This window comes from Panicum hallii, chromosome 4, assembly GCF_002211085.1.
Source record: "Panicum hallii strain FIL2 chromosome 4, PHallii_v3.1, whole genome shotgun sequence".
Lineage (NCBI taxonomy): Eukaryota > Viridiplantae > Streptophyta > Magnoliopsida > Poales > Poaceae > Panicum > Panicum hallii.
The window spans coordinates 1,468,727-1,493,497 of record NC_038045.1 but is presented as its reverse complement, the minus strand read 5'-3'; the positions used below and the strand labels follow the sequence as shown (position 1 = coordinate 1,493,497).

At 46.9% G+C, this 24,771-nt stretch overlaps 2 protein-coding genes, 1 long non-coding RNA gene and 1 pseudogene across 6 annotated transcripts; 2 read left to right on the top strand and 2 right to left on the bottom strand.

The window, feature by feature from the left end:
• Positions 1-626: 626 nt before the first annotated feature.
• Positions 627-4,715, top strand: LOC112889965 (methyl-CpG-binding domain-containing protein 2-like). 2 transcript variants are annotated; one of them, XM_025956775.1, is made up of 5 exons: positions 627-776; positions 1,873-2,455; positions 2,889-2,942; positions 3,088-3,239; positions 4,133-4,715. In XM_025956775.1, exons 2-5 carry the CDS (start codon positions 1,890-1,892, stop codon positions 4,411-4,413), a joined length of 1,053 nt encoding a protein of 350 aa, XP_025812560.1. In that variant the 5' UTR covers positions 627-776; positions 1,873-1,889; the 3' UTR covers positions 4,414-4,715. The 2 variants fall into 2 exon arrangements, with proteins under 2 accessions (XP_025812560.1, XP_025812559.1); XM_025956774.1 differs by having other exon boundaries at positions 627-2,455.
• Positions 4,716-4,955: 240 nt separating this feature from the next.
• On the bottom strand, positions 4,956-6,018 carry LOC112889074 (annotated as a pseudogene).
• A 2,631-nt stretch (positions 6,019-8,649) lies between these two features.
• LOC112890979 (L-arabinokinase-like) lies at positions 8,650-16,906 on the top strand. Of its 3 annotated transcripts, none has more exons than XM_025957867.1 (28): positions 8,650-8,861; positions 8,957-9,133; positions 9,228-9,311; positions 9,380-9,456; positions 9,721-9,787; positions 9,982-10,039; positions 10,135-10,202; positions 10,293-10,355; positions 10,866-10,919; positions 11,013-11,115; positions 11,221-11,330; positions 11,429-11,548; positions 11,755-11,811; positions 12,122-12,285; positions 12,370-12,529; positions 13,405-13,488; positions 13,836-13,958; positions 14,222-14,352; positions 14,431-14,512; positions 14,608-14,695; positions 14,796-14,839; positions 14,915-15,010; positions 15,110-15,186; positions 15,293-15,493; positions 15,566-15,731; positions 16,031-16,102; positions 16,237-16,443; positions 16,538-16,906. In XM_025957867.1, the coding sequence occupies exons 1-28, from the start codon at positions 8,757-8,759 to the stop codon at positions 16,646-16,648; spliced, it is 2,949 nt and encodes a 982-aa protein (XP_025813652.1). In that variant the 5' UTR covers positions 8,650-8,756; the 3' UTR covers positions 16,649-16,906. The 3 variants fall into 3 exon arrangements, with proteins under 3 accessions (XP_025813652.1, XP_025813653.1, XP_025813651.1); XM_025957868.1 differs by having other exon boundaries at positions 8,651-8,861; positions 10,141-10,202; positions 12,367-12,529; XM_025957866.1 differs by having other exon boundaries at positions 8,651-8,861; positions 12,367-12,529.
• Positions 16,907-20,761: 3,855 nt separating this feature from the next.
• On the bottom strand, positions 20,762-22,695 carry LOC112890702. Its single transcript, XR_003228328.1, has 4 exons — positions 22,364-22,695; positions 22,151-22,212; positions 21,637-21,714; positions 20,762-21,103 (listed from the first exon to the last, which is right to left on the bottom strand). It is a non-coding gene; the product is annotated as an uncharacterized LOC112890702 (long non-coding RNA).
• Between the last annotated feature and the right edge of the window lie 2,076 nt (positions 22,696-24,771).

Sequence of the window (24,771 nt, the reverse complement as noted above, 5' to 3'; positions counted from 1 at the left end):
CGAACAGCATATAACAGATATATCAGCATATAACAGTACATAACTACATATCAATTAGTTCAATAAAAACATGGTTCAAAGTTCAAACAAATCAAATCCGATGCTTCCAAGTTCAAACAACAAATTTCAACTTAATGACAAGTTGACAACACTGATCACAATTCACAAGGCATCACAAACAGTTTTAAAATATTACAAACATATTTTAATCAACACAAACAGCACTACAACAGCACAGCGGCACGGGCACTCGAGCCTGGGACTGGGAGCCCGAGACCGTCACGGGATTAGGCTAGGGATAGGGTTTGTTGGTAATGGGCTGGGCCACCGCTGCCCGCTGGGCTGTAAGTCTGTAACATAATGGGCTTTTCAGTTTATTCGGTTTAAACCGAATAAAAACCGAATACCGAAATTTATTTCGGTTTCTAAGGAATGACAACCGAAATAGCTTTTGGTTAGATCGGTTTCGGTGTTTTCAGTTTCGGTTTCGGTTATTTCGGTTTCGGCATTCGGTTTTCGGTTTTCGGTTTTTATGCCCAGGTCTGATCACACCACTGACACATACACAACAGATACACATACACCCTGACACCCACGCTGGCACAGAGCACACTGCAGCAGAAACAGCAAAGCGGGCCAGAGAGCAGCGCATACAAACGCAAGCGCAGGCGGCACCACCGAGCCCTCGCCGCCTCCAAGGCTCCACTTCCCCACCGCCACTGTCTGGCCCTCCCCTCCGGAGGCCGCACATCCTCGGCCAAATCGCCGTCACGCCGGTCGCCCCTCTCGCCCCCACCATCCCTCCCTCCTCTGCTTTAGTTCCCCTTTTTTTATTTCTCTAGGTTTGATTTCCTCCGTCCACGATCGCGGCCGCCTACTGCGGGAGGGGACGGTGTTCTTCCTAGGACGAAGCGTCGGGCGATCCCAGCTCCCTCGCGGCGCTCGGATGATCCCCGTGTTCTGTTGCGCGTGCGCGTTTCTCTTCCTGCAGATTCGCTTGGTGGTTGCCATTTTTGGCGATTCTGTGTTAGCTTGCCTCCCTTTTGTGTTGCAGAGTGGGGGGTTCTTGCAATGTGGGGTTTGGGGATCGTTGCTCCTCCTCCTCTTGCGGCAAGATCGATTAGTGGCGTGAGCTTTTGGCCGTGGTGCGCTGCCTTGTTTCCGGTACTCCGGCAGCCTGGTCCCAGCTTCAGCTGCAACTTTTTGGGGGCAGTTTGCTAGAGTCCTAGTTGGAGTGTTAGAAGCTTCTGTTTACCACGGCCCTCTAGTGTTTATTCGAGCTCTGTTGTGATCTGATAGTTCTTATATAGTTATGTATGCAGCAATGAGGGGGACCAGCATGGGTGGGTCTGGTGTCTTGATGTGGGGAATCATATTGTTTTGTCTGGTGGGTTACATGTGGGGCTAGCTGGTGCTCAGGTGCTGCACTAATTTATTCAGACTTTGTGGATCAAGGAACCTAATTGGTCCAAACGTCGTGCTTAACTTTTGGTCAGTTGTTGACATTGGAGGTTTGGCGCGAATCGCCACTCCGTGACCTTAAATTTGGTGCTGGCCTTTTACTGGCGCTGAACACCTTGTTTGGGAAGTTGCATTGCTTCTGTGTTTTTGGCATTGCGCGTAGTACACAACTTGTGTGCTTAGTTATGTGTATGACGCATTGTTAGTAGAACTGCAAGGTGTTGTGTGTTTGTGTGCGTTTGCAGTGTCAATACTTCTAAATTTTAATGTTCGGATTCTTCAAAATGTACTGGTTTCAGACCATTTTGTTGAATTTCTAGCAGTCCCCCAATTTCTTATGGGGAATAATAGGGCAGAATCCTACTGAATTAATGCCAATGTATACGGAACCTTGTGTAATCTATGATGCAGGTAAAGACTATTCTGCCATGAGGACTTTTCAAGGTCAAAACCCTGAGAATAGGAGAGTCCATACTTCCAAGTCTCGGCCTTCCAAAAAGAAGCCTTGCAAGGTACCTGAATCCGTTGAAGTGCATATTATTGATGATGACGATGATGACAGCACCAAGGATTACTCTGTGGGAGACGCATCAAAGCAGCTTGTCCTTTACAATCCTGAGATCACACGTGACAAGCAAAGTGACATAGATCATCATAACTCACTGCGCCAAAGTTCCAAGAAGCCAAGATATGGATATGGCACCGTTCTACCTTCTATTGGTGCTTATACTGTACAGTGTGCCAGCTGCTACAAATGGAGGATCGTTCCTACAAAAGAAAAATATGAAGAGCTACGCGAGAGTATTTCTCAGGAGCTTTTTGTATGCACAAGGGTTAGTGAGTGGAACCGTGAATTATCATGTGATGAACCAGAAGATATATCACAAGATGGAAGTAGGGTGTGGGCGCTTGATAAGCCAAACATTGCCCAACCCCCTCCTGGCTGGGACAGGGAGGTCAGAATCAGAGTGGCTTCCACCAAGTTTGCAGATGTGTATGTCACACTTCCCTACATCCTTTAACTTGAGTGGCAGTAACACTTGTGGTTTGTCATCATCAGCTTCTTAGCTTAGCAAACTTGCAAAAGGACTAACACTATATTTTTTGTTCATTGCAGTTAGCTAGTTTGCCCATATGCTTATCTATGAAACTTTTAACAGTTTCTACTTAGCACTTAAGCCATAAGTAATAGTAGTCTCTTATAATATGTGAGTCTGAACAACACTAATAGCAATTTAATATTATCAATTGGTAGTGATATCCATTGAAATCTACTTTTACCAAACTTAGTCTCTGGAAGTTTTCATTTTGATATTGCAAATGTCAGCGATTAACAAATGCTTGTAGGATGCATGGGATACCTTTCAGAGCATATCAAATGCACGATACTTGATCTTAACATATATATGCATTATTCTTATTGTCAGGTACTACACTTCTCCATCTGGGAAAAAGTTGAGGTCGTTGGTTGAAATTGGGAGGTGTGCTCATCCATTGATACTTTGTCCTAACTACTGTGTATTACTTATATAACCAACTCACCTAGTTGGTTAGTACTACAAACAAGAACTATGACATGTTTTGAAATTTTCCCATGACATGATGCATCATTATTTTGATATCCAGGTACTTGGCAGAGAACCCACACTACATCAGGGAAGGGGTTAACTTATCTCAGTTTTCATTTGCTATTCCTAAACCCCTGCAAGAAGACTATGTTCGAAAGCGTAGACTTAGAGATGCTCATGAATTACCAGAGCTTCCTGAGATAGCTCAAGGTGCGTTAACTCAGCCCAAGATTTGCTGAATTGTTGCCTATATCTGTAATTTTATTTTTTAGTTTGTTTCCATTCCCCACATTTATTTGATAGAGCATGACACAACTCAGGATATGATGGTAAGGAGTTTTAAAACTTGATCAAATACTGCAATCACCATACAGCCAATAGTGTTTGCTAAAACCTTGGCATGATAAAATTGTAGTGCTTCATATGTAATTCACGTAATACATTGGTATCCAATACCATGGCGGAGCTAGAAATCAGCCATGCCCCAGGCTGGGTCCCTCCATATCTCTTCGATTGTATGTTCGTAATAGGACTTTAATGGTCTTTTGGTTCTAGGCTGAGGCCTGAATTTCTGTATTTCTGTCTACACTGGGCCTTTATCCTCGCCTGTAAGTGCTATGGTGCATAAATGCTGAATTCAGCACTGGCAACATTCCTTGATTCATCCCCTTCATTGTAAATATCTCTCTCGGCATATTAGAGGGAGCCCTTCGCACTTAAACCTGCCAATAGGCCCCACGAAAACTAGATAAGTTCTTCACACTAAAGTTTAGCTGGGGACAGCTGACCTTACTAGCTGCCTTATTGAATGGATTATAAACATCATCAAGGAATGCAGTCAAATGAGTGGTTAAAAGTCATGAAACTATCTGGATTATGATATATATTGTGGTTTCAATTTGCTATTTTGGCTTCACAATATCTAAAATTTCGTTTACTATTGTTTTTTTCTAAAAAGAATATATTTAATATTGTTTATTTGCTTTATATTTTTTCTTTTCCTAGTTAACAACATTGATATTTCCCGCTGAACCTAGCTGTTCTTGGGGCATACTGTATGATGTTTTCTGATATAACTGTTTATATTGCTGTTACTTGTGCAGTTGATCCACTGTGCTGGGCAGCACCTCCTATTCGCAGAGAATTGCTCGCTGGACCTGGCTCTTCAACTTCATATCCTGCTTACAGCAACCAGCCTGAGATGCCAGATCCTGTCGACCTTCACCAGCCTGAGGTCTCTGAACCACCACCTCAGTACCACAAGAAGAGAAACAGGAAGCAAGTGTCGTCAAGGAAGTGCCAAAGCAATTTGCCAGCAACGAGCTGTCCATTCGAAGAGCAATCTGGTGGGTACTTCATTGACATCGACCATGTGGCGCTGTGAACTCCAGACGCAGTAGCCTCCTTGCTGTGGGCCTGCTCTTCTTTTGGTATCATTTTGCTGCACCTGTTCCGAAAGGGGGCACTAGTGTAAGCAGTTTAGGACGCGGTTGACACAGATGTGGTAAGCATCGAGTTTTGGTAATGTAGATATAGCAGCCATGGCCGTACTGTGCACCAAAGTAGGTAGCTGGTATCAGAGACCTTGCAGAATGTTAGATGTATGCATCTTCATGCTAAATCGGTCTTGTATGGCTACTGGGGGTACCAGTGTAACTTGGAGCGGACGATGTTGGAGCTCCCAAAGCTTCTGGATGATCTGATATCTGTTCTGAATGTATCATGTATGGTTGCCAAAGCTTCTAAAAATTTCTAGTTGCTGTTCTACAATGCTCCTATTACAGTTAATGGTGCCAATAGAAACTGTGACCATTTGGGTGAATACAAATGTCTAGATTGAAAAATAATAAAAAAAGCACTCTTCACCAAGATAATACTAAATCTCATAACTATATCCAGTAATCAGGAGTTCAGGACACAACATGATCATGTGGCCGGGATAGCAAATACACAGGGCCGAACCCATCGGCGCGCTTCTGTAACGATGGACGCTGGGATGACCATCTCAACGGACCCATCATCCAAGTCATAGGCATACACATTCGTGATGGACATGGACTTACAGCGACGTTCCCTGCCCCAACGTACGAGCAGCAGAGCCCTCCGCCGTCGAGCCGCCGCCGCCGCATTGCTTCGGGCCACTGAACGTGTAGACCCTCCTCTTCCCGGCGTCCCTCGCCCGGTACGACTGGCCCTTGCAGAGGAACCAGCTGGTGTCGTCCAGCTCCCGGCGTTCCAGCGGCGACCACTCCAGCGCCTCCATGTCCAGCTTGAAGAACCTGAAGGCGTTCTCCATGGTGCGCGGGCGCGGCACCAGCAGCAACTCCCCGTCGGCCGCGACGAGGGAGCGGGCGTACTGCCCGAACCCGCTGTCCGGGCGCACCGCCGGCGTCCTCCTCCTCCGGGTCACATCTCGGTGACATCGAAGACCAGGATGTCCCCGTTGGCGTCCAGGCAGACCGCCTGCGTCCCCAGCAGGGCCACGTCGACGATGGAAGCCGGCTCGAGCAATCGGCGCTGCCGCTGCGCCGCCCTCGACGCGCTGCAGGGCGGAGGATCCGCATCAGCGCCGTGCTTGTAGACGCTCCAGTACACGTCTCCGGGGCAGGCGACGTGGACGGTCGGGACGAAGCTGGACGCGCGCCACCACTAGAGGTGTTCCATGGGAGTTGACATAGAACACGAAGAGCCCGTTGCTGGAGGAACCGAACGCCGGCAGGTCCAGCCGTCTGCTGGTGCCTTGGTGGACGAGGAAGACAGCCTGCTCCTTGAAGTCCAGCGGCTTGGGCTGGACCATGAGGAGCCACCCGCCATTCTCGAAGGCGCAGGTAGCATTTGGGAACACGGAGCTGCTCACTCCGCGGATCTTTTGGGTTGTCACATCGAACAGGAGCCGCTTGTTAGAATTGCGCTCCACGGCGAACAAGGCCATGGGGAGCTTCACCTCTTCAGAACTGTCGCTCTCGCTCATGTCATTAAGTTCCGTCATGGCTCAGCTTGGCTTGCTCACGGATACCTGGTAGGAACAAAGAGCAGAGATTGGCACGTCGGAATTGAAAGTGGTTTATGATGAGAGAGGTTTAGTAGGCAAAGCCTAATCGTGGATCAGATTGGTAGTTCTATTCCAAGTCAAACCAGGACTGAAACAATCACCGCTCGTAACAGGCGATGAATTAAACTACAGGCATTGATGCCACGAACAATCTACCATCAATCACCACTGATGACTGCATCTAATAAAAACGACAACACTGACAGTCTAAGTTTATCAGTCTGGGTTCATGTTTGATGTGCCTGCGCATTTTTCACAGCTCCTCGCCGCCGTGGCACCATCTCCTGCCCGTCCTCACCGCCCGTGGGTGCTCGTGGTCATCGTCCGAAGTGGTGGAGCATGAGGAGAGCAAGCGGTCCCGCGACTCGTAATACACCTCCTCCTCCCCGCGGCCGGCGCTCATCTCCACGCCCGCATTGACCATGGAGCCCGGGGTAGATCGGATGGACACGACACGGCCCATTCACGGGGAATCTCCCGGTCGGCACACGTCGACGTCGCGGCGGTGGCGGCGGCAGCGTCAGATCCACCATGAGCACTGAGGCCCACGACCGGTTCATCGTCAAGAACTACTTGTTTTTTAAAAAATGGGATTTGGCTCAGGATTGCCCATTTTTCATTCCAGGGTTTCTCTGAATTTGGAACTTACCGCTTAGCAAGGTTCCTGTCCCGAGCTGTGGGCCTTCCTCCGCCCTCTGCCTGTGCCTGCAGGTATTGGCCCCTTGATACTGTTGCAGGTGGCGCCGACGAAGGAGCCACCGAAGGGGTTCCAGGAGCCCAGGACCCGGCCGGCAGGGTCAAGTGCCCGCCTGAGCGCCGCGAGCGCACGACCGTTCTCCTCATTGCGCGCCGACGCGACAAGGATGGAAAGGAGCAGAAGCAGGTTCAGGAGGGGAAGGGTAAAACCGAAGAGCGACGCCGCCAACAGAAGAGGGAGCTTTGAAGCGGCGATGCGGCTTCATAAGAACCTTCAGTAGATGGGTGATGGAGGTTAGGGATGACGAGTGGGACCTAGCTGTCATAGGAAAGGAATGTGTCTTAGTGTGGGCTCGCATAGGTACATGGGTCATTTTGCATGGCATGTCCACGCTGGCGATCCGACGTGGCCTGCCACGGCGGATTTGGCAAAACCATGAGAATTCTCCTCTCTCCTATAATAATAATAAATATTTATAAAGTTGGTATTCGAATGGTGGCACTTCTCGTAAGGAAATACCAAATCGAACAAGTAGTATTACATAACCGAAACAGAGGCAGTTCCAGATATTGCGAAATCGTTTCGCCTCGTAGGCGTAGCAGTCCAACGACATCTCAGGATCTTCCTCCTCTCCCACGACGCCCTCGCCTCCGCTGCTCACCGCTAGAGCTTTGCCTGGGAGATCACCCTCCGCATCTCGACCTCCATCGCCGCCGGTGCGAAACCCTAGATCCCGGTTCTGCTGTTATCCGGGCCTCTGCCTGGGTCGGGTCGTCGGTAGCCTGCCTAGCAAGCATATATTAGGGTTCAAAATAACAAGTCGTCCAGCTTTTCTCGGCCTAATCCGCCCCGAGACGCAGCAGCAACCTACTAGTACTAAGCTCGTGGTGGGCCTGTCATGACACAAGGCCCGCCCAAAGAAGAAGGAAGGTGTGTGCCCCGGTCGGTGTATGTAACTTGGCCCAGTCCGAATTGCATAAATACGAGTACTACTGTAATTCGATACTGCTCACTAGTGGAAGCAAAGATTTCGCATTTGATTAACTCATGGAACTCGAATATGATACAGATTGCCCAGCATGCTTTGTCGACTCACAGTTTCAGATTCAGTCAACGACTTAAAAAAAATTATGTTTCGCAAAAATGACTTAAAATCTATAGTGACGTACCTTCACGAGGATAAAAAATTTAAACTTTTTTGTAGAATATACAGATAAGCCAAAGTGTAACTTTAGAGCGGTATTTTTCTTTTAAGAACGCGGCTGGGGTATAAATTTGACTCACATTGTATCTTATCCAACGTCCTTAGCTAACTGCTTGCAGTTAAACTAAAGGTGTATTTGGCAGAGCTCTCGAAACTGATTCTCCGATGAATCTAGCGGAATCTCTGCCAAACAGTTTTTGAGATAGAATTGATTCTCTGCTGATTTTATAAAGTGATTTTATGAAACGAACTAAGAGGCTGGAAGCTGAAAAGAATGTCTCCTAATTCTATGAAATGATTCTCCATCCTGATTCTAAAAGTTTATGCTGGAGAATCAAAAAGAATCACTTTCAGCTACAAAATCACTTCTCTTAGAGAATCAGATTTTACATAGAATTAGAATAAGATGGAGCTCTACCAAATAAGCTCTAAGAAAAACACTTGTATGGGAGTACAACTGAACGAAAAGGATTATTAAATTCACTAATTTACTCTCAGTTGAAACAAAAAAGTCACATAGTTACTTCACATAAAAAAATATTGTTTCCGTGAAAAATACTACAAGATTGACCCAAATAAACTGCAGCGGGAGGAGTGGTGTGCTGTGTGGACCTGGTACTTGGATCAGGCATCACTCATCAGTCCTACCAGTTGTCAACTAATCCCCAGGTCCCTCTCCCTCCCCAAAGTTACGGCCCAACCGCCGCCGCCGCGACGCCATCGTCCCATTTGGATCCCAAGCCAAGCCAAGCTCCCCACGTTTCGTCGTCGGCCATGGCATCCGCCGGTGGCGCCGACCGCTCCCCGCCGCCGCGTCCCCTGGTCTTCGCCTTCTACCTCACGGGCCACGGCTTCGGCCACGCCACCCGCGCCATCGAGGTCAGTCCCGCTCGCCACTCGCATTCCGGCAACGTTCGTTTCGAGCCTCAGGTCCGGCTTGCCCGCCTGCATTTGCGCGGCTCCGCGGATCGCAGGTGGTGCGGCACCTGGTCGCGGCGGGGCACGAGGTGCACGTGGCGACGGCCGTGCCGGAGTTCGTCTTCACCGCCGAGGTGCGGTCCCCGCGCCTCCGCATCCGCAGGGTCCTGCTCGACTGCGGCGCCGTCCAGGCCGACGCGCTCACCGTCGACCGCCTCGCTACCCTGGAGAAGGTCCACCCCGACCCCCCGTTCCGGCATTCCCCGTGCCCACCGGCTTCGTCTCGTGCTGGTTGTTGTTGTCTGATGCTCTGATTGCGGAATGCAGTATCGTGAGGCGGCCGTGGTGCCCCGTGAGTCGATCCTGAGGGCCGAGTCCGAGTGGCTGAGCTCCATCAAGGCGGACCTAGTGGTACGTTCTGCTACCGGTGCTGTGATTCAGTGAAGTGAACTGGGTCATGGTGTGTGCTTCTGGTGCAGGTCTCGGATGTTGTTCCTGTGGTGTGCAGGGTGGCTGCAGATATGGGCGTCCGCTCTGTATGCATTGGGAATTTTAGGTGAGCCTCGCGATAATCTTCTACCTTGCCTTGGCCAATTTGATGTCTTGCCGATTCCAGAGAGATTTGAGTATAGCATTGAGATGTACTTTTATCCCGTCTGAATCGTGTAATTTTTCTAGTCTCTTGACATTGTGATGTCATCTGAATAAATCAATAAATATTGACTTATTTGAAGGAAATCCTACTTGCAGTTTCACCTAAGAACAACATATATTTATCAACTCAAAGTTCACTTTTTGTTTGACTGTTTGCATTTTGCAGTTGGGACTTCATATATGCTGAATACATCATGGAGGCTGGATATCATCACCGTTCTACTGTTTGGCAGGTAATGTTTTTACTATGTCAGGATCATAATTTACCCTTTTATAAAAGTGTCCGAATACCGATCTACAGATTATTTGCAAATATGCCCCGATATGCCAGAATTTTGTCTTATGTAATACTGTAAAATTATGTCCATATTATGGCAATGGACACCTTTACCTGTTCAGTAATCAATTAGCTCATCAATATTTACAGATATCAGAGGATTATGCCCATTGTGACATATTACTTCGATTACCTGGATACGGCCCAAGTATGTTCAACTATATTTATCTTCTCTTTTTCCTTAATGCTTCTGTTCCCCTTTTCTCAGCTATCATGAAAATAGATTGTTGTTTCATTCCCTAGTGCCAGCTTTCCGCAATGTCATTGATGTGCCTCTCATCGTAAGAGGATTGCGCAAATCTAGGTCTGAGGTTTGTGTTCTGCTGGAGAACGACACTCTGTCTCATTTATTGTTTCATTTATGGTTTGCTTATTTACATGTTTCAGTTCTGACCTATTAGGTGAGGAAGGAACTTGGACTTGAGGAGAATGCTAAGGTGCTCGTTTTTAATTTTGGGGGACAGGTGGGTCACTTATTATATAGGTAATTTGATAAGCTTAGGGCATATGTTTCTTTTTTTTCTCATGTGGCAGTGGTTTATGCGGTTATTTTGAAGTGCTTATGTTCACTAATTTAACGTGCTCATCTGATTCCTCAGAATTGAGCTTTCCTATTTTCTGCACCAGTACCTGTTGATTATGATTCCTTCGGTAGTCATAGTTTTTTTGCAGTGAAGGGGCGCTCATTGCCTGTTATGTAAATCAAGAAGCAATGCCTTTTCAGTTACTTCTAAACATTATGATTAGCTATTACCCAGATACACCATTTTGTAATGAAGCCCCCGCGATTCTTTACTCAGTATCACTTTGCTTCTTTCTAACTTTTAGCAGAACACATCATCATTAAGTTTTACATGTATCATGCTTCAAAAGCTTCGATCCATTCTGCTATTCTGTATGCTCAAAGTTTTTATGTGAATTACATAATACTTGTCACAAATATTATGGAATAATTGGTGTGCCGATGCCCTCAGCCAGCAGGATGGAAACTGAAGCAAGAATGGCTCCCTGATGGCTGGATCTGTTTGGTATGTTCATTTTTGTTAGAGCACAGTGATATTATCCCTTGAAAAGTGGCTAACTGATGTGATTGGCTAAACTTAGCTCCCTCTTCATGAAAGGTATGTGGTGCCTCTGATTCTCAAGATGTTCCACCGAACTTCATAAAGCTTGCGAAAGATGCTTACACACCTGATGTTATAGCGGCATCTGACTGCATGCTTGGTACCTCTTAATCTTATATGTTGCAACTGCTGATTGCCTAGTTACTAGTTTTCTACCTTTTGGGGTTTCTTGCTAGATGCGTATGTTTACTCTCATTGTTTGTAGGAAAAATTGGATATGGAGCTGCAAGTGAGGTCTTGGCCTATAAGCTGCCACTTGTGTTTGTTCGACGAGATTACTTTAACGAAGAGCCATTTTTGCGAAATTTGCTTGAGGTTGAACCCTATCTTATCATCGAATCATGGTAGGAATAACTTATGCCGAGCTGTGTTAAAAATGCCTTCATTCTCTGTCCCATCCTGTGCTTTTTCAGCACTACCAAAACAGCATTGAGATGATCAGAAGTGATTTTCTTGCTGGACACTGGAAACCTTACTTGCTTCGTGCTCTCACACTTCGACCATGCTACAATGGCCCGACAAACGGTGGCGAGGTTTTTTCTTTTTCTACATATATTCAATATCTTATTGATGTTTTTATGTCCACAGTAGCTTGAAATCAAACTATTTCTGTAGTCACTTGTTTACAACATTTGCATTTATGCAAAATCAGCTGCCTAAGCTGACATCAGGATAACATTGTAATACTGGGCTTCCAACATTTGCATTTTGTGGATAGGCTAATACTTTGTCCATTCAGGTGGTTGCCCAGATCCTCCAGGACACTGCTATTGGAAAGGAATGTATTCCTGATAAAGTGAGTGATTATGCACGACCGTTGAGTGCGCAATTCAATTTATTTCCATACCTACCATTTCCATCTATGTAAATTTATTTTTGTTTTCATCCTGAAGTTTATAGCGTTTGTGACTCATACGAAGAAAGAAATCCTAATGGAAGATCTTTATTTTCTTTTGGAAATTACCTCTATCAAAAAATTCTGATGCTTTGTGCTAAGTAAAATCACTTAACATGGATGCCCATAGAAAATTAGAGATGGAAGCAATATTTTTAAAACCCTTGATTAAGATAGTAACATGAGCCAATTTGGCTATTTTTAATTATAGTTTAGTGGTGCAAGAAGACTGCAAGATGCCATAGTGTCAGGGTATCAACTTCAAAGGGCTCCTGGTAGAGATGTACGCATTCCTGACTGGTACTCTCTATCTGAGACAGAAACTGGTGCTGCTTCGACCTCAAAAATTGTTGCAATAAAGGAAACTGCAGCGTTGTGAGTATCTCTTGTTTTTTGTCACACATCTCCAGTTTCCCAAAAAGATATTTTGCAACTGAATTGCAAATTTGATTCCAGTAGATGTTTTGAAGACTTCGAGATACTCCATGGGGACCTGCAAGGATTAACAGATACAATGGACTTCTTGAAGAGCTTATCTGAACTTAATAGAAATAATTTGGAAAGCTCTGAGAAGCAATACCAAGAGAGAACTGCTGCATCTGTTCTCTTTGACTGGGAGGTATTAATCTGGCAGTTCTTTGTGCTCATTTTAGTGAACTGTAGGACCCTGTGGAGCAGCATTAATGCTTCTGTTCATGCATCATATCTAGAATGTAGGATAGCAAGGCCTCATAAGTTGCAACAATGTACAATGAGATGATACATTCCTGAACATGTGCAAGTAGACCAACTTTCTTATGCTGTACAGTTTTCATTTTCAACTGCTAATCCTATTTGGGCACAACCAAAATGTATTAGTACCCCCTTTTCTTGCTGGAGCACATCTTGGATCTGTCAATTATGTTATGGGCGTAGTCCCACTCATGGGAATCTGGTTGAATTGGGGGAAGCTGTTAGCTGTAGGTGTTATTGCAGGTCAATCAATTGGGGAGCCAGGGACTGAACTTACATTAAAAACTTTTCATACTGGTGAAGTATTCACATGGGGCACTTATATTTATCCTCTGATACTTCTAGGGTACAACTAAAGTTTGAGAGTTTATTTTCTTGTATTTTGTAGGCCATATGAATTTGCCAATTCACGAGACAATCTGCCATGTTAGGCTTCAACATTTATCACAAAATGCAACTGGTATTTTTAATAAGATAAGATGCTGCTTAGCTGTTCATGTTTCAACTTGGATTACAATTTCTATTGCATAAACTTCAGAACCATTTTGTTTTCAAGGAACATGTTCATTTCATCAGTCTCTCTTTTTGCACAATTCATCTCTTGTTTGTTAATTTTCCATGGATCTATGTAACTTCAGTTTTGATAACAGATTGATTTGTTTGTTAACGTTGTTATGTACATGGATAAATGAAGTAAATCACTCGAAATGCTGAATAAATTAATTATATGTTATAATGGTTTTCCACTTGGTTCCTTTGCAGAAGGAAATATATATAGCAAGGGCACCTGGACGTTTAGATGTCATGGGTGGCATTGCTGATTATTCAGGGAGTCTTGTTCTGCAGGTATGCTCAATAGCAGGTGAAACAGGTTTCTGTTTCATTGTATACTATAAGTTCAGCTAATAGTTGGATACTCTACTCATAAATATTTGATCATATGCTATTCACATCTTTTGTGACATCAGTATGCTACTGTTAAATATGCAATGATGTAGCATGCAAGAACAATGAATTTCACTGAATCTTAATGTGTGCTGTATTTTCTGTAAATCTTTTAAATTTTTGGAATTCTCTTTGATGCCAAAGATAAATAAATAAACTGCTGGAAAGAACTATATATGCAGTGTGTATATATTTGTTTGGATCATGTATCTGGAATTTATGGTTGAAATTTTGGATGTAATTACTAGATGCCCCTTCGGGAAGCATGCCATGTTGCTGTTCAGAGAAACCACCCCAGCAAGCAGAAGCTTTGGAAACACACACAAGCAAGACAGCTGGAGAATGCAGGCCTGGCACCTGTGATACAGATTGTATGTTCAATTAAATTACGATATATCATCTATTTCTCAAAAAATTTGCACCTCCGTTTCTCGAGTTATCCATGGGCCGGTGTACATAGGTACTGCATATTAGATGCATGATAATAGTGCTTATGTTGGCTAATTTGAATTTTAGTATAATTGCAGTTTACCAAGTGGTTGTTCTTTTGATCTGGCTTTTTTTTCATTAGCATTTGTATTAACTCCCATGATTTGTCAATTCTTATCCTATTATAAACATGATTATGTCACAGGTATCATTTGGTTCTGAGTTAAGTAACCGTGCACCAACTTTTGATATGCGCCTGTCAGATTTTATGGATGGTGAAAAACCAATACCCTATGAGAAAGCCAGAGAGTTTTTCTGTCAGAATCCATCCCAAAAGTAAGCCAATAACTTTTATTTCACTACAGAGTTCCAGCTGCTCAATTACATTTTCAAGCTCAACTATCCTTATCTCAGATGGGCTGCCTATGTTGCTGGAACAGTTCTAGTTTTGATGACTGAGCTTGGTGTCCAGTTCACTGACAGTATGAGCATTCTGGTAATCACTCAAGTTTTCATTAGCATGCAATTGCTCATGTCAAATCTTGTAATCATGTAATCAGTCCCTATCTTCTTTCTGCTCCAAAATTCCAGGTTTCATCCGCTGTACCGGAAGGCAAAGGTGTTTCTTCTTCTGCATCAGTGGAGGTTGCTACAATGTCTGCTATTGCCGCTGCCTATGGTTTGTAGATTGACGATGGCTATTTAGCCTATCATGAACTCTGAGTAACAAGTCGTCTCTAAAGAGCATCTTTAATGTTTTCCTTTTTACTTGTCCATAGGTTTAAACATCATCCCCAGGGATCTTGCTTTGCTTTGTCAGAAGGTATTAAGACTAACTCAAATCTGGTGGTAGAATATAATCTACAAGTCTTTTATGGGTCTAATGTTTTTTTTCCAGGTTGAGAATCATGTTGTTGGAGCTCCTTGTGGGGTAATGGATCAAATGGCATCTGCATGTGGAGAAGCTAACAAACTCCTTGCCATGGTTTGCCAGGTTAGTGTTATTTATTAGTTCCAGTGTACAGAAACTGATACATCCTACTTTTCCTCCAGTCGAAAACAATGCTGCTTTTGTATTTGTTTGATCACGCAGCCTGCAGAAGTGAAGGAATTGGTTAGCATACCAACTCATATGCGGTTCTGGGGTCTAGATTCAGGGATACGGCATAGGTAGGAAGCATTTCCTCACAGGCTTGTGTTGTGGAAACATTACTTGGGTTATTGGACGAATTGGGTACTTGGATCTAATTGCAGAATTAATCTCTTGAACTATTAGTGTTGGTGGGGGAGATTACGGATCTGTAAGGGTAGGCACTTACATGGGAAGGAAGATGATCAAGTGTGCAGCATCAGATTTAGTTTCAGAATCCTTAACTTCAAAGGCCCCTGTTGAGTCTGATTGTCATAAAGAAAATGGTATGGATCTACTGAAATCTGAAGCTGCAATGGAGTATTTGTGCAACCTACCGCCTCACAGGTACACTTAGTAAATTCACGAATTATATTTATGGTTCTGGTATTCTATGGATAGTAATAAAGTCTCATTCAGATATGAAGCTGCTTATGCAAAAGACATTCCAGAGGTGATCAGTGGAGATGCATTTTTAGAGAAATATGGAGATCACAATGACACAGTGACAGTTATTGATCCTAAAAGATCTTACAGTGTGAAGGCTCCTACTAGACATCCCATATATGAAAACTTCCGCGTTGAGGTGAAATCTCCCCCATATTATTTGTTTCTACACTAACAAATCCATTTTCTAAATCAGAGAGGCTTTTTATGAATGCCATCATTTTAAAGTTTGTGTTCCCTTCCTGAAAAACATGCTATAATGACAGTACTGATATGGTGCGGACCATCTAAAGTTACAGAACATTCTAAATTACCCCAAAAAACTAAAATTCTTGCAACTAATGTCCATTCATTTAATTCCCCTCTACTGAAGAATTTATGCTGTACAATATCTTCATTGATTTTACTCCTGACATTCTTATTACTTTTGCTCTGTAGACCTTCAAAACATTGTTAGCAGCAGGTAGTACGGATGAGCAGTTGTCAGCCCTCGGAGAACTTATGTACCAGGTGAATTTGAGTCTCTCTTCACATGATGTACCTTTCTCTATTCCTATTGCACAATGAGGATTACTGTGTAAATATAAAGTTGAGGAAAATGTACGGCAGACTGTTGACATATTTTTTTCACATGATTTTGGCAGTGCCACAACAGCTACAGCGCATGTGGCCTTGGTTCTGATGGGACTGACAGACTAGTTAATCTAGTACAAGAAATGCAACACAGGACAACATCAGAAGGTGGAAGCCGCCCTAGTCTATTTGGCGCAAAGATCACCGGCGGAGGCTCCGGTGGCACAATTTGTGTTATTGGGAAGAACTGTGCAAGGAGCAGCGAAGAGATCGTAGAGGTAACTTCACATACTGATAGTATCCTTTCCGCAAGGCTCCCCGTGTTTTACCGTTGGACACTGATGATGTTTCTTGCCTTGAACGTTTATTCAGATTCAGAAGAGGTACAAGGCTGCTACCGGGTACCTGCCCATCCTTTTCGACGGATCGTCTCCAGGAGCAGCGAAGTTCGGCTACCTGAAAATCCGGCGGCAGCGTTCCTAGTTGCTGATTTTGACAGACGAAGAATTTGGCTCCGTTGTTGTGTTACTGTCTTACATAGATGATCTATATGGCTCATTTGTTAAGAACCTCAGTCCAGTTGCGGGCTTGTGGCATTCAATGATGTAGAGGTCGGGGGGTTTTGTTTTTCTCAGGTTACATTTGTCAGGTGCTATGCTGATTCACATTGGAAGGATACTTGAACAATAAGCTCTTATATATGGAGCACATTCTGCTGAAATTACAGAGAGTTTCATGCCAGTTTGGAGCCCCGCCTGTTTGCCGATAGGGTGCTTTAGGTCTGTAGTTCAAACCTCATTTGGCAGCCACACTGCCGCATCTGAACTTATAACCTGCACGAACGAGTTTGACTTGTCAAGGCAAGCATCCTCTTCATCCCCGGTGCCTCGGCACGGCACTGGCCTGGTCTGCGGCCTCCCGGCCGAGGCGGCGCAGCGGCAGCGGCCGCCAAAGCGTTCGGCGGCACGCGAGGGACGGGCTCCACTCCGACACATCCTGATCTCTGACCTCTGCGCTCTGGCAGCTTGCAGCGGGCCGGCGGCATCGGCATGGCCGGTGGTGACGGGACATGTCCGAGGAGCGCCGGCCGATAGGTGCGAGTGCTTCTAGCCTTCTTGCCGTGGCGTCCAAGGCGACGGGCGCAGCCGGGCCGGCGTCGTTGGGAAGCGAGCCAACGAGTGCGCGAGACCTCCTCCTCCTCACCTCCTGTGAGAACGGCAGCTTGGGCCGAAGTTCAGACGGCAACGGCATGGGCGGCGATGACGATGGACGCCCCGAGGCCAAGCTTGTCTCTTCTCAGCGTCGTCGACCGTCTTGCCGTCCACGGCGGCACAGCCGGGCCGGCGTCGTTGGGCAGCAAGCTGACGAGCGAGAGCCAGCGCGCCTACAGCGGGAGGTGGCTTCGCCGACGATGTCAGCCTGGTGCCCCGGTGGGCGCCTGGGCGGCTGGGCGGTGGCGAGTCTGCCGACTGGCATCCCGACCCGCGGGGCGGGTGGGGGCGGACGGTACCTCACATACCGTCCGGTCCGGGGTGGACGGTAAATCGAATACCGTCCACCCCGGATTGTCTCCGAGGCGTCGGATGGCACATGTGCGGCTAAGATTGCAGTGAGTGTAATAGAAAACGGAGACACTTTTCTTCTTCCTCGAGCTCTCCACCGCTCGCCGTTCCCCTGGGGCCTCGGCAACTCCGGCCGTCCAGTGACCCGTGAGAGCTCGCAGCGGAGTGGAGGCCGCGGCCCCTAACGCTAAGGTCAGTCACGTCCGCCGTGTCCTGGCCGGTGAATGGGGAGGATCGACGTAATTCGGCCAGACCGGCATGGAGGTGGACGTGGACGAACGCCGCCGAGGTGTGGCGGGCAAGTTCAAGTATCTGTGCTCGGTCACCGTCGGCAATGGCGAGCGGCATCGTTGCAGTACTCGTACGGCAGATACGCTGCTGATGCAGAGAGTTCAAAGAGCCGCCTGCCGTTCAGTTCCTCTGGTCCAGTCTTGCGCAGAACTGCAGATCAAGGCAAAGAAAAGCTATGTCGAAGAGGATTCCATTCCATGATAGATTGTCAGTGAAAAAAAATAATGGGATGCGATACTCCAGAGTTAAGAAGTCCTACGCTGATGAATAATGTATAGGATACATCGACGAACAGAACAGTCCATCACAAGATGCCTATTTTTCTTTCATTTTGTCTTGTTTATTTTGGTAGGAACATGTTAGGTGCTTCAACTCCTCTCATCTCTTATACTTCAACTATACCAACTACCGCAATCTATACCCCATTTGGGTCCTTGGAGAATTTCGCCGCCGACTTCTTGCAAACAAGAAGTGATTACCATTATGAAACGTCAGCAGGGGTATCCCTTTGAAGGATTCAGTAACCCAAAATACCTGAACCTGACCGGAATGTCATACTAGCTTGATTTTTCAGGTCATCAGGTCAGGTAAGTATTGACGCGCATTGCATTCCGGGGAAATCCAGTCCTACATGTTTCTCTTGATCAGGTGAAGTCGCTGCCGGACTGAAGTTTCTTCATCCCCTGTGCTTGATCTGGACGCTGGTCCTCAGAGCAAGCTGATTTGTCACGGTGTGATAAACTGCAGCGATTCCTGACGCCGATGAACGCCACCGAGGTCGCTAGGGACGAGAGATTCTCGATGCCGTGTGTGTGTCTTCTCGGAATCGATTGGTGCTTCTGGCCTTCTTGGCGTCCGTGCCGTCAGGAGCAACCGGCCGCCGCCAGCGTCCTTGCTAGCAAACCGACGAGCGCACGTGTGCGCTCACGCAGAAGCACGTTGGCTGAGGGCTTGTGGAGCTCGAGGCGGAGGCCAGGATCGCGTGCCTGCGTGCCTGCGCCGACGATGTCGGCCGGGTGCGCATGACTGAAGAGGTCCGTGGGCCATTGATGTCCTCGTGCCTCTCGTCTCTGGCGTCGTCGACCGAGGTCGGGGAAGACCAGGAGGAGCTGGAGGGATCCTCCGCGCGGGACTGGGGCGCCTGTCCGAGTCGGAATCACTCGCCGCCGGCGGAAGGAGGAAGACTGATACCCCATTTGCATAAAAAACCCCTATTTTGGATCGCGATTAATAATCGCGATCCAATCTACAGAGTTTTATGAAAAAACTGCATTCGGTATTTTTCATACACCACCCTGTGGATCGCGACTATTAATCGCGATCCAAATTAGGGGGTTTTGTATAAAACTGGTCACGCTATTTTTCATTAAACACCCCTGTCCGCACTGTTCTCCTCTTCCCTTCCGTCGACGGCGGAGTGGGCTTCCCGGCGAACTGCGGCCGCTGTCGCACGCGTACCGCCCGGCCGCACCTAGCCGTCCTTCTTGTGCTCATCCTTCCTGCCGCACCCTTCTCCGTCCCCGGCGAGTGGTAGAGAGGATCCTCTACTGCAGTACGCGGAAGGCTGCTGAGATGGTTTGTTCAGCGCGCGAACAACCACGTCGTAGACGAGCTCCGGAACCCTGCGATGGCCGCCCGATCGACACGCCGCTCAAAGAATGCTCCATCAGGGGTGGAGCGTATCCGACTCCGCCGCCGCCACCGTCCTGGGAGCGGCAGGGTAATTCCCTTCTCCAGTCTCCTCCAACTCCAAAGTATCCGTCTGCAGATAGAGAGAGAAGAAGGGTCCGGCGTGCTGTTGCGTCGAACAGACGACGGGCCGCGAGATGGGCCCTGATCAGCATGGAACTGGAGCTGAACGCGAGATGTGCTGTTGAGCTCCCAGCATGTTTGTCAATGGCGGATGCATTGCACGCAGCAGCATCCAGCATTTCTGCAAGAATTCTCGCACGCATTCCTGTCGATTTGCACGATAACGTATTGCTCCCTCCGTCCCTTTTTATCTGTCGCTTGGGAAGCGTGATCGTGAGGGCAGCACTACGAGCGAGATAAGAGCAGACTGGACTTGTCATTTTGCCATGTCATGTCCATGTGAAACAAAACAAAATTATTGGTTCCGCCCCTGCACATATCAGAGCTTGGCACCTTCGTTGCTCTTACTATGTTTCCTAGGTTCCCATTTTGTATGAGCAAGTTCCATCTGAAGAGCAGGCTTTGTTTACCATTCGCCTGGTGGATGCTAAACCGGGAGCTGAAAATCAAATCCATGAATTAAATTCAGAATTCATTGGTCCCTTTGTTTGTGTCAGTCAACTTTGAATACAGAGTTTCAGTAAGCAAACAATGCAAATAACCCAAGTCTTTCTGAAGTCTTTGGATACAGAGTTTCGGTTCAACGACTCATGCAGTCTCTGTGGCCCTGACAAAAAAAAGTAGCTGTCTCCACATTGTCCATTGCATGGCGTTCTGTTAACACAATGGCAAGGACGTTCGGATGCAGTTAGCTCATGACCTCCCAGAGAAAATACTGTACCAAAAAGGACAGTCTATGTAACACAAATTGGTAGTTTCTATCAGCACTTCAGCAGCTATCCTTGATCCTATCACCTCTTATGCTTACATGTTTCAGCTACGATTTGTGTTAGCTGCACCAAAATGTGTCAAAAATAGATAAACGAGGGGAAAACGAACGAGCAGGGAATTGAGAACAAGAACCAAATAGGCAAGGAACAACAGCTGATATTTCACTGATAACAGATCCAGGATACAATTCACTGCTACCTTAACCTAGAGTTTACTAGTTCTGCATCTCGATGATGTTCAGTACAACATTCTGTGTGTGTGAAAAGTACAGTAATTACGTTAAGCAATTAGATTTAAGGGGACTAATACTGTAAGTCCGGCAAAACAAAGAAAATGCGCTTAAGCATTGAAGTGAAGTCATCAGCTTGAGCGATGTGGAAGCCGAGTTGCTATGCTCTCCAAAGTCTGACGAAACTGAATCAGGTTCCTGATGAAACTGAAAGGAAACACTGCTACAGAAGAAACTGATAACTGAATGCAGAATCTTCAGATTACTCCACTCCTGCAACCGGCACATATATCCATTTGAAATACAGATTTGCTCAGCAAAAAGGAAAGAAAGTGATGGTCAGGAGAAAACAGTCTACAGGTAGAAAGAATGTGCTATAAAGAATTAGCAAGCAACAAGAATTAGCAAGGATGATATGTACTATAAAGATTCAAAAATGAAGCAAAGCCCTGACAAGATTTTTTATGAGCAATGGCAAAGGTAGCTATGCTACATGCACGCTTCCATATACAGAGCAAAGAAACACAGCTTCCAGATACAGAAATATATTGCTTCATCAGATGCAGTCGTGAGGTATTTGACTTAATATGAGTTCACTCATGAACATCACTCTGGTAAATCAATGACCACATCCATGTGTTTAAGCAAGAATTCAGGGACTATAATGCTTTTTAATAAAGGCCAGGGTAAAACATGCTAATGCTACTACCACTTCTTGCACCAAAACTGCACGGCAAGTTGATGATCACAAATCGTGCCAATTCTAAGGCAAACTGTGCATTACAATTCAAAGAAGAACAGCTTACAAGTTGTTAATGGTATACATGTTGTAGCTTTATTATATAGAGTGCACCTTGCCTGACTTCACTACCTTTTTTCATCTCCTGCAACGGTGTGAAATAATAATATAAATTTATTCCTCAAATAGGCATCACATAATAATCCATGTAATGTTCAGTCAAGAGTCGATAGTAACAGTCCAGAGGAAAGTATGCACTTCCATTAGCTTTACAAGAATAGAAAACCAGTATGGAACTTACAATTTACACTAGCAGAAAAATTGGAGACCCAATTGTGATTTAATAGATCAAATTCACATTATGTCAAACACAAGGTCATATATCGCCTCCCAAAAAACTACTACCAAGCTGGGGTCACATCATCTCAACCACATGCGTCCTACCTTGTTCCCCAAAATAAAGAGATCAGGCACACATATTGAGCAGCAAAATAGACTTTTAGTTGAGTGATTAGGGATGCAAGTCCAATAAAAAATTCATATGTTAGAACAAAAATTAGTATACTGCAATAGCATGTTACCTTCCAGTGATCTAGAGATCCCAACTTCCAAAGGTGCTCACCCAGGTAATACAACAAGCACCCTGTGTGCGCAATAACATGAAAAGTAATTAAATCAAAGCACGTGTAATCGCGAACACATGTGCATTGGATGGATTTGGAGGGATGCAAGGAGTTCGGTACAAGCTGGCTGAAGAGACGGGTCGTGAATGGACGGAGGGAAGAGGGATTAACTTGCTGTGACGAAGCTCGGCGCTGCGGCCGGCCTCCGCTCTCCGCCCCGCACCGGAGGCGCTGCGCCGCTTGCTGCCGCGGTTAGATGCCCCGCAAGGTCGCCGTCGCGCCGTGCAACTAGATGCGTTGCTCGTCCCCGCACTGTCGCGCCGTGCAAACGCAGTCGCGGTCGCGCATGGCTGAAGGGGCTCGTGGGCCATCGATGTCCTCGCGCCTCGGCGTCGTCCGCCGAGGGCGGTGAATACCAGGAGGATCCGAAGGGTTTCTTCGTCGCCGCGGGACCTCGGTGCCTGGCGGTGTCGAATCCCTCGTCGCCGCCGGGTTCCGGCCGCCGGCGGGAGGAGAAAGAACGGTACCCATTTGCAGAAAACCCCTGATTTGGATCGCGATCCAATTGTGGGGGGTTTAAGTAAAATTATCACCCGGTATTTTTCATAAAACCCTCTGATTTGAATCGCGATTTGTAATCACGATCCAAATCAGGAGGTTTAATATAAAGCTGGTCATGGTAATTTTCAAAAAAAAACCCTAATTCGACTCGCGATTCTTAATCGCGATCCGATACTTTGCAGAATACCCCTAATTTGGGTTCGTCGTTTTTCGAATCAGTCCCTCCTTCCTTGTCGGCAGTCCTCCCCTTCGCTTCCGTCGACGGCGGCGTGTGTTTTCCGGCGACCTGCAGCCGCAGTCGCACGCGCACCTGCCGGCCGCCCCCAGCTGTCCTCCTCGTGCTCAAATTGCTTCACCCGTCTCCGTTCCCGGCGAGTGCTAGAGTATACTCTCCTGTGGAGCGCGGAACAACCCAGCAGGTCGTGGACGAGCTCCGCCGGCAACCTTGGACGGATGTATGGGCGGATGATGGGTCATCGGCAACCTTGGACGGCCACCGAAAACCAGACATCCATGCATCTGTAGCCATCGAGCGTATCTCTAGCCATTTTCGCCCTCTTGCTTTGCCAGTGGAAAGATGGACACGGCACGGTGGTGTGTGCGTCGTCAACTCTGCTTGGGGGCGTGCAGCCCGGCCGTGTTCCTCGGTTCAGGTTAGGCTCGAATCGATCACCTCGAGCTCACAGCTCGCGGCTGGATGCCTGGATGGACGGGAGCTTATTCTGGGCAAATCTTTGGACGGATCGCAAGTCTCGGCACTCTCGGTCGGGCAGAACGGTGAGATGACATTGCACATGAGACACTGCACGTCGTATATATTCATGTCAATTTACTCGTCTCTCTCTATCTATTTGGATGATGACCGTTCAAATTTTACATCACACGAGGATCCGGAAACCTTTTTTTTATTTGCAGAGGGGCAAAGAAGTTGCTGATCATTTTGCAGCACAAAATTAAGGGTTAATTGGATATATGCCATTATAATACTTCGAGTTTAGAGATCTACTGTTACTATTCATCATATTAAAATATACATTATAATTTTACAACTTTTAAAAACACATCACTACTTATTTCTTCGATGTGTTTCTTAAACTTTATACACCAGAATATCCTCATCTTCTTTTTCTTCCTTTCATCCCCTCTCTCTCCTCTCTTTCATGGCACCGGCGCCTTCTCTACTATTCTTGCCACCTTCGCCCTCTGCTGCTATTCCCCTCCATGCGCTCCCCTCCATCGCTACCTTCTCCCTCCACTCCCCAACCACCCCGACCGCCTCCTCTCCTCTCCCTTGTTTGCCGCCCTCGGGTGCTGCTGGCGCCACGTGGTGCTCGCCTTCCGCCTTTGCACGGGAGCGGGTCATAGTGCCGCCACGTGCGGCGGCCCAGGTGGCCAAGTCGGACCGCCACCCGCGCGGCAGGATAGGCGGCAGAGCCGGATCGCGGCGGCGCGAGGCCGGGCTGGAGTGCCGGCGTGGCAGGCCGCCCGGAAGGAGGGTGGGTGTCGCACCCTCGGCCGGACAGGCGGCCGAGCCGGAGTGCGGCGCGCGGACGTGCGGAGCAGGGTCGGAGCACCACCCGCGCGGCAGGATGGGCAGCTGAACCGGGCCGTGGATATGCAGGGCCAGGCCAGATTAGGGCGTGCGCGGGGCACGCTGGGAGGAGGGCGGGCGGTGGATGCGCGCAGCAGGCTAGGAGGAGGGCCGGCGATGGATCCGCGCTGGGCAGATATGGCCGTCGTGACATGGAGAGGCAGAGGAGAGGGAAAAATGAGATAGAGGATGGGAGGAACAAAATGAGGGTATTTTGATCTATATTTTTTTATAAACACATCGAAGAGGTATGTAGTGGCATATCTTTAAAAATGATAAAATTATAATGGTACATTTACAGGATTATAATTGTAACGGTATATATTCAATTAGCTACAAAATTAATGACACACCTTGCAGGCAGGCATTTTGGAGTGAGAGACTCACGTGATGTCTATGAACCAAACCAATAGGCTGGTCCTTCCTA